Below are 10000 nucleotides of genomic sequence, written 5' to 3'. Positions count from 1 at the left end.
AAACAGGAACAATGAGTTGAGTGACGTTAACTTCGTTCCTTCAATGTGTGGGGTTATGTGGTTTAGTCGTATGACACTCGCCTTCGGATCGGAAGGTCCTGGGGTTGAGACCCGCTCTGAGCAGAGTGGCGCAAAGTCAAGTCTTTGGAAAAGGCTCTTTACTCACCCGAAAAAAAATGTGATATTCGCAAATTAGGCGTCATGTCTCGTCCTATATGTTAAATGTTGTTGGCCATGGACCCCTTGTAAAGCGTTCTGAGTACGGTTTGTGGATGTTGCGCTATACAAAATCTCAAGTTTTAACAATAATAAAGTCTCACCAAAATACATACTTGTTTCCATGTTATTTCCGCTTACTGCAAATTGCCACAATCGACTCAGGTGTGATTGAGCACCAGGCTACAGGCAATAATATCTAATATTATTATTAAAAGAGTGAAAGTCTCTGATCAGACGGCTACCCCACATGACAGTACATTGTGTTAGTATCTTCGGCAAGCAGATAGATAGAAACACAGACCGTATTCTGTGGACACATTATCCATTCAAGACCCACCCATCCACTCCCTAAATCCCAACCTTTACGCGATTACTCCCTAAACCACTATCTAACGGATTATCTCAATCAAACTCCAAGGATTGCTAAAATTCATACGCCTCGATTCATAAACCTTTTAGCCGCCGTCTTATTCGATTCCAGATTTGTTTATTCAGGACGTGCGTTACTCGCGTGCCATCAAAAGCAGAGCTTCTCGCTTCGCTCCTCTGGAAAAAAGATCTCCGGTTCTTCTTGCATCAATATTGGGACATTTTGAGGGGGTATGAGTTGGAATGTCTGGGGGATCTTAAGGCAGGATTAGGATTAGGGGTTTGATAATCCGTGGAGGGATTAGATTATCTTCATATATAGAAATCGGTGTCTTAACTCGTGCGTTATTCATCGGAGTTTTTGACGTCAGGGTTGGAGTTCTTGATCTGGGTTGACAGATTCATTACTTGCAAAATTGCCTGAAAAAATGCTAATTTTTATCTACCACCCCCCCCCCCCCTTTTTTTTTTTTCTTTCAGCCCAACCCCCAAAAATCTTGAGTATTTTTTTAAATAGAACAATGTCCAATAAGCGTGCCCAAATCACTTCGCATGAGGTTTATAGCCAAGAGCAACCGTTAACACGCAGGACGAGACATGATGCATATTTCGCGATATAAACGGGTTTTTTAGACAAGCCACACAAATAAAATCATTATTTTTAGATATATAAGGGTCATTAATATTTCTCTGCCATCAGCAACACACTGTTCAGTCACCTGGAGCAAGTACAAAACATCCAACTTTTTTCCAATGGACACGAAAAATGGGACGTCCTAAACAGACATTGAGGCACTCACTGTCAGAAAAAAAAAATGAAAATGGCAGGCCTCACCTGGGTGACTACCAAAAGGATGGCCAAGGATAAAAGCAGATGGTGGACGCTCGTGGAGGCTCTGAGTTCAACAAGGAGCGAAGAGGAATAAGTCAAATCAAATCACAGAGTGAATTGTCTTCAGTAATGCTTGAGAAATTACTGATTTCATTGGTTGAACTATTGAATACAACGTACGATTTGTAACTTTTGGTGATTTAGCCTTGAATTTTGGCGTAATTTCTTTGGTCAGTGTCAGGCTATTGATGAATTGCGCATAGTTAAATAACTCATAGCATCCATCAGCCGGTTATAGCGTACCAAGAAACACAAAAATATAATAATAATAATAATAATAATAATAATAATAATAATAATAATAATAATAATAATATAATAATAATAATAATTAATAAAATAATAATAATAATAATAATTAATAATAATAATAATAATAATAATAATAATAATAATAATAATAATAATAATAATAATAATAATAATAATAATAATAATAATAATAATAATATTAATAATAATAATAATAATAATAATAATAATAATAATAATAATAATAATAATAATAATAATATATCTTTATTGTCCCCAAAAAAGTGGCAATTTGTCATTTGGTTACACATTTGTAACAATACAATATTGACATAGAAACACTTACACAAGATGTGTAACCTTAAACGTTTATAATCTGATTGATAGAATCTAGTGAGAACTACTCATAAAAGTGAATGGTTAAAAAAAAATAACATAGAGATCAGTGACGTCAATTTCATTCTATCTATAAGTTTACAAAGGCTCCTCTAGAGTTCAGCAGGTCGCTGGTTCGGTTAAGTAAGTCAGAAAGCATTCAAGTGTAAATAGATAACAATCTCACTAAATACTTTCGTTATTCATTTATTCCTCAGGTATAGATCGTATTCTCTCCGATCAAAATTCTCCAAACGGAAGTTCCAGTGAAGGAACCGGAAGTACTTGCAGTGGGCGTGACAGTGTCAGTGGAGGATCCAGTATAAAGAACAGTCCTATTAATAACAACAATAGTCACGTGATATCCGCCTTTACAACACAACAGCATCACTCCCCTCATCGACATCATCATCAACAGCAACAACAACAACAACAACAACAACAACAAAATTTTCAAGAACAATCTTCTGTCTCCTCTACCAACAACAACAACAACAACAACAACAACGCAACCCAAGGGTACATAACTCCATCGTCTACTGTAACGGACAATAAATGGAATCTCAACACCAGCAACGGCAGCAGCAGCAGCAACAACAACAACAACGACAGTCTCCACAATGACAAAGACAAGCATCGAGTCCACTGTGGTCTCGTCATGACCAAACTACGCCTAGATCCCGTGGCTCTTGGATTGCAAGAAGGTAAGACTGGGGGTGGAATGGGTGAATCAATGAGTTAACTCACTCAATCCTAGAGATTTTTGCTACTTTTCAAAATTGGAAAAAAAAAAAAACAACGTATTAAAAATGAGCATGTGCATAGATATTTTTATTCAACTACCATTAACATGTAAACATTAAAAACATTAGCGTTGATACTACGCCTAGAATTTGTCTCAGTAAAATGTCATAAATAGGCATGGGGTAAAAGTAACCTGGGTAAACTACGGATATAGTCGGTGTTAGGGTTGAATGAGTTAATCAATGATAGGGAAGAAATGTCGTGACGTCACTCTTTCTACTTTTCAGGTTCCAAATAGTGGTGGAATGAGGGAATGAATGAATGAATTATAGGGGAGAAAAGTCGTGACGTCACACCTTCTACTTTTCTGGTTCCAAAGAGCGTTGGAATGAGGGAATGAATGAATTAACCACTAATAGGGGAGAAAAGTCGTGACGTACACCTTCTAGTTTTCTGGTTCCAAAGACTGGTGGAATGGGGGAATCAATGAATTAACCACTAATAGGGGAGAAAAGTCGTGACGTCACACCTTCTACTTTTCTGGTTCCAAAGAGTGTTGGAAAGAGGGAATCAATGAATTAACCACTAATACGGGAGAAAAGTCGTGACGTTACACTTTCTACTTTTCTGGTTCCAAAGAGTGTTGGAATGAGGGAATCAATGAATGAATTATAGGGGAGAAAGTCGTGACGTCACACCTTCTACTTTTCTGGTTCCAAAGAGCGTTGGAATGAGGGAATGAATGAATTAACCACTAATAGGGGAGAAAAGTCGTGACGTCACTCTTTCTAGTTTTCTGGTTCCAAAGACTGGTGGAATGGGGGAATCAATGAATTAACCACTAATAGGGGAGAAAAGTCGTGACGTCATACCTTCTACTTTTCTGGTTCCAAAGAGTGTTGGAAAGAGGGAATCAATGAATTAACCACTAATACGGGAGAAAAGTCGTGACGTTACACTTTCTACTTTTCTGGTTCCAAAGAGTGTTGGAATGAGGGAATCAATGAATGAATTATAGGGGAGAAAAGTGGTGACGTCACACCTTCTACTTTTATGGTTCCAAAGAGTGGTGGAATGAGGGAATCAATGAATGAATTAATTAATAATAGGGGAGAAAAGTCATGACGTCACACCCTTTACTTTTCTGGTTCCAAAATCCTTCTGAATCTTCCTTTAATATCTACCTTCACTCATGAAGATTTTGACATGACCAATAACATTAAAGTGAAAATTCAATAGTCATCTAGTAGCTCTATAAATAAATCTAATAAGGGTGTAGATGTAACTTCCCGCGGTAAATTGTTCCGATCTGTGATGGATCTGGGGTAAAATGAGAATTTTTCTGAGGTCTTTGGTGGGTGGAATTGTAATTGTTTAGCGAACAGTTTAATGAATGGGTTACATAATTATTTTAGTAAAAACTTGAGCTTTTATATAGCGCAATATCCACTAAACGTGCTCAAAGCGCTATACAAGGGGTCCCTGGCCAACAGCAACACATAACATGTAGGACGAGACATGACGCCTGTCAGGCGATATTACACATTTTTTAGGTAGTCTCACTAAATTTTCAAAGTTGTCAAATCATTCTGAAAATAGTTTCATTGGATTCCTTCCACAAAAACAATCAAAATTCATATAGGTTTTATGATTGTGGCACTTATAGTTTTTGAGATATGGTCAAAAGAGTGACGGGAAACTGATACATATCACAAAGAGAAAAAATGGATCAAAATTGTGTCCAAAACTGCACCTTTTACTTTTTATTTAAACAAGGGATCCGTTCAATAGAAAAGAAAATGTTTTTGAAAAGCTCACATGTCTAGAAAACAAAAAGATAAAAATGCTAGAAGTTGTGGACTTTTCTATATAATTACTCATAACAGCTTTTAAAAAGAACAAAATACCAAACAAGGAATGTTTCGGGCTCAAAACCCTTCTTCAGCCAATTGCAAATAATATTTACTTAATGTACAAAATGGATATCCATGGTTCATGGGTTTATCCCGGCTGCTATAGCATGAATAGACAATAGCAATTGCTTTCTACCTTTTGGATAGGACGTTAGTCCATCACAAAGTACTTTCCACCAGATCTAACAGACCCGGCTACCCATTCACAGCTGGGTAGTCAAAGGGATCAGAAAAATATCTCGATTGCACCCGGGACCAATCTCAGTCCCTTTGCATGTAAAGTGAGTACTCTACCAACTGCAAAGTCAAAAAATAAAATACTAAACACAGAATGTTTCGACTTCAAATCCTTCTTCAGCAAATAACAATAACAATAATAATACTTTTTTTTCCTTCTAATGTACAATTACTGAATATAACAACCTCAAAGAAGAATAAAATACCAAACACGGAACGTTTCGGGCTCAACTCCCTACTTCAGCAAATATCAATAATGACACTTTTTTTTCCTTCTAATGTACAATTACTGAATATAACAACCTCAAAGAAGAATAAAATACCAAATATAGAATGTTTCGGGCTCAAATCCCTTCTTCAGCCAATAACAATAATAATACTTTTTTTTCCTTCTAATGTACAATTACTGAATATAACAACCTCAAAGAAGAATAAAATACCAAACACGGAACGTTTCGGGCTCAAATCCCTTCTTCAGCAAATATCAATAATGACACTTTTTTTTCCTTCTAATGTACAATTACTGAATATAACAACCTCAAAGAAAATAAAATACCAAACACGGAACGTTTCGGGCTCAAATCCCTTCTTCAGCCAATAACAATAATAATACTTTTTTTTCCTTCTAATGTACAATTACTGAATATAACAACCTCAAAGAAGAATAAAATACCAAACACGGAACGTTTCGGGCTCAAATCCCTTCTTCAGCCAATAACAATAATAATACTTTTTTTTCCTTCTAATGTACAATTACTGAATATAACAACCTCAAAGAAGAATAAAATACCAAACACGGAACGTTTCGGGCTCAAATCCCTTCTTCAGCAAATATCAATAATGACACTTTTTTTTTCCTTCTAATGTACAATTACTGAATATAACAACCTCAAAGAAGAATAAAATACCAAATATGGAATGTTTCGGGCTCAAATCACTTCTTCAGCCAATAACAATAATAATACGTTTTTTTTCTTCTAAAGTACAATGCTGAATATAACAACCTCAAAGAAGAATAAAATACCAATTACGGAATGTTTCGGGCTCAAATCCCTTCCTCAGCCAATTACAGTAATACTTATTTTTCTTGTTTAGTACAAAAATGAATATAATAAGTTCAAAAAAGAACAAAATACCAAAAACAGAACGTTTTGGGCTCAAACCTCTTCTTCAGCGAATAACAAATATAATACATTTTATTAATGTCGAAACCAGAAAGCTCTTGAATTTTCAGAATGGTTTCAGGATACTTCTTTTGCACTCATTGAAAAATAAATGCTCCATCTGGTGAGGCATATCTGGATCAAATGAGTAGTTTGCCACTAATGACCACACCTGACTGGCTGTCCTGGACACCATGCCTTAACTGGTCTGTGGGGAGAAAAAGAGATTTATTAATTTAAAAAATTAGCTTTGTTCTGTTGATTTTATTTTCTAAATATATCTTTGAATTACTTTAACAGAACAAATAAAATAAATATAATGCTTCAAAATAGACTTTTACATAAACTAAAAAACTAAATAAGAATTTTACAAATTCATTTGTTTTTAAAACCGTGCAATTTTACATTCATTTCACACCTTAAATGGATGGTTATACCTTTCCTCACAAATATACACATAATCTGAAGTCTATTTATGATATTTACCCTTATTTCAATTTTTTTTTTAAATTCTGAAGACCATATACATTTACTTTTACTTCTGTTGCTTTGTGATATTGTTGCAAATATTTATTTTATTTCTATCATGCACCATACGTCTGTACAAATACTTTCCAAACAGATGAAACTTATCATTATTATTATTATTATATTATTATTATTATTATTATTATTATTATATTATTATTATTATTATTATTATTATTATTACTATTATTATTATTATATTGTGCATCTCTAGAGGATTTTAAGATAAAGCGCCTCATGAATAACGATAAGATCCTGTCATTGGTACAGGGGTAATCAATGGTTAATGCTTTTAACATGGATTGTGTAAGTTTGTGGGGCTGATCATTTCTTTAAAACATCTTCATGAATGCGCTTGACTTTTCTTTTTTTTTAAATATTTTAAAATTATATTTTAATTTTGAGACAACTCACCTCTTGATTCTAATGCTTTATATACAATGAGTTTGATGTAGCCCTTGTTGACGATATCAAACACACCTGAAAGATAACAAAGCCAAACAACTGTTAAGTAGCTCTTTTTATAAATCACAAATGTTAAGTCCACAACCAAGTATAAAGGATGCAACAAGACCTTGCTGATTCAGTTGGAGGGAGGGGGGGGGGAGGGGAGTACGTAAAAAGACAAGATAGAAAAACCTAGCTTTTGCTAACATCATAATGATTGGAATTGTCATTTTAGTTTTCCATTCAAATGAATTCTGACAGCTCAGCAACACATTTGATAGTTCAAAAAAAAAGATGGATCATGTAGCACCAATCCTGAAAGGCTTTCAGCAGAGTACAAATTTTGTGTAATCTGCTACAAAAGCAATGCTCAAACTGCTTGTTCACCTGATTTTGTAATTTTACAACGGTGGTTTACACTTTTTGCTAATATTTTATGTTAGAAGCTTGTGTGTTGTGAATGAAATATGTGCAGAATTTTGGGAGGTTCCATGCAGAATACTACTATACCAGGGCAGTTAGAAACACCTGCAGATAGAGCAAAAATCTAAAACTAACAATGCAATATATTTTTTCCCTTGGGAATTGAAGATGAGTATACCCTTTAGAGCCACTGAGACCATGGAGCCCGAGTTTATCCCAATATCTATAGCTTGAAACAGACAATGGCAATTTCTTGCTACCCTCTGGATAGAACGCTAGTTATCGCAAACTGATTTCCACCAGATCGGACCCAGCGACCCAATATCTGGGGAGTAGATAAGGACGTCATCAAAAAATCTCGAGTGCACCTGGGGTCATCCCGTTACTTTTGCTGAACTATCAGAACCCCCAAGATGAGTATGAGATACCAATGGATTTTAAGAAAGGGGGATGGATGAATAAATTAAAGTATCCTACCCTCACTATCCAATCAAAGATAGAACAGTTACCTGCAGGTAGAATCTACAGACTTAACCCTCAGACCAAACTGTATGAAAAACAATTAAGATGTGTTCAAAAGAAGGTGTAATTAACTAAAATATCCTACCTTCAATGACAATGCCAAATCGAGTTAATGCCCAGGATTGCAGCAAATTCCACAACAAGAATCTACTTAGTAGACCCACACACCAAACAAACTGTATGAAAAACAAATAAGATAGTGTGTTCCAAAGAAGAAATAAAGATTAAATGTGTATAATTTGATATATTTTAAAGACAGAAAACAAGACCGACAGATAAAGCAAAAAAAAAAATATTAAAAAAAAAAATAATAAAAGATGCAATGTATCCCCCCCCCCCTCTCTCTCTCTCTCTCTCTCTCAGAAATAGAAAATGGCTATGAAAGACCAATAAAGATTAAGAATAGGAGGAGGGGGGAGGGGGTGTTATTAACTAAAATATCATACATTCAATGACAATGCCAAATCGAGTTAATGCCCAGGATTGCAGCAAATTCCACAAACATAATCTCTTAGTAGACCCACACACCAAACTGTTTGAAAAACAAATAAGGCGGTCTGTTAAAAAGAAGAAAAAAAGATTGAATGTGTATAATTGGATTTATTTTAAAGACAGAAAACAAGACTGACAGATAAAGCAAAAAAAAAAATAATATAAAATTTGCAATTTATCCCCCCCCCCCCCCCTCTCAGAGATAGAAGATGGCTATGAAAGACCAATAAAGTTTAAGAATAGGAGGAGGGGGGAGGAGTGGTTATTAATTAAAATATCCTACCTTCAATGCCCCATCGAGTTAATGCACAGGAATGCAGCAAATTCCACAACAAGAATCTACTTAGTCGATTCACACACGTAACAAACTGTACTGTATGGAAAACAATTAAAGATGAGGTAAACAAAACAGAAAAAGAAAGAAAATGCTGGAAAAAATATTTTCTTCCTTTAGAACAATTATTAGTGACAAATCTCATTTTTCTGAATGCAATACTTGCTAAATAGAAAAGTACAAAAATAACGTTTAAATTTCACTGAAACTTCGTACACACACTGTTCAAATGTTACACAAAAGTAAAATTATCACTTCATAGATGTAAATTAAGAAATATTATGAAATAAAACCAAAATAAATTGTCCCTTACTTCCATTAATTTCACTACATTTTTAGAGCTGGAATAAAATAAATTACTAGAGGGCACATAAAAAATTTCAGGGTCGGTCAATTCAATTGAAACCTCGCACACACACTGTTCAAATGTTACACAAACGGAAAATTATCACTTCATAGATGTGAATTAAGAAATATTATTACATTATTAAATAAAACAAAATAAAATCGTCCCTCAGTTCCATTAATTTCATTACATTTTTAGAGCTGGAATAGAAAAAAAATACGAGGACACATAAAAAATTTCAGGGTAGGCCAATTCAATTGAAACCTCGCATACACACTGTTCAAATGTTAAAGAAACGGAAAATTTTCACTTTATAGATGTGAATTAAGAAATATTATTAGATTATTAAATAAAACCAAAAAAAATGTCTCTTACCTCCATCAATTTTCATGAGACTTTTAGAGCTTGAACAAAAAATTCGTACGATATCGAATTCTCCGCCGATTCCCTCGATTGAAATAGCAGACGACAGAAACATTGTTGGGGCAACGGGTGACCCGGATGTTGAGGCCATAGTGGTTTCGCGAAAGACAAAAAATGGCGAAAATCAAGAGCTCCGCGTCTGCTTTCATTGGCTTTCATTTTGATTCAACGACAGCGTCCATAACGATGGTCAGCTTCCGGCATATTTCCGGGTTCAATTTTCGCTGCACGACCTCTCACGTTCAGTGAATGAGAGTTTCAAAATAGTGAGACTACCTTCATTTTTGGGACAGAGACAATGCTGTTAAGGGCCAGATACTC

The 10000-nt window shown here is 34.9% G+C and overlaps 1 protein-coding gene across 1 annotated transcript in view; it reads left to right on the top strand.

Annotated features, from left to right (window-relative positions):
* Positions 1-10000, top strand: part of LOC144975896 (uncharacterized) — a 41027-nt gene that overhangs the window by 21287 nt on the left and 9740 nt on the right. Inside the window, exons 3-4 of the mRNA XM_078920083.1 lie at positions 1289-1316; positions 2326-2811. Coding sequence (XP_078776209.1) covers positions 1289-1316; positions 2326-2811 — 514 coding nt within the window. The remainder of the gene's footprint in view (positions 1-1288; positions 1317-2325; positions 2812-10000) is intronic.

Source organism: Berghia stephanieae, chromosome 6 (assembly GCF_034508935.2).
Source record: "Berghia stephanieae isolate SIO BIC M18660-M18661 chromosome 6, UCSD_Bste_1.3, whole genome shotgun sequence".
Lineage (NCBI taxonomy): Eukaryota > Metazoa > Mollusca > Gastropoda > Nudibranchia > Aeolidiidae > Berghia > Berghia stephanieae.
Note: the sequence above shows the minus strand (reverse complement) of the source record. Positions and strands in the feature narration are given on the sequence as shown.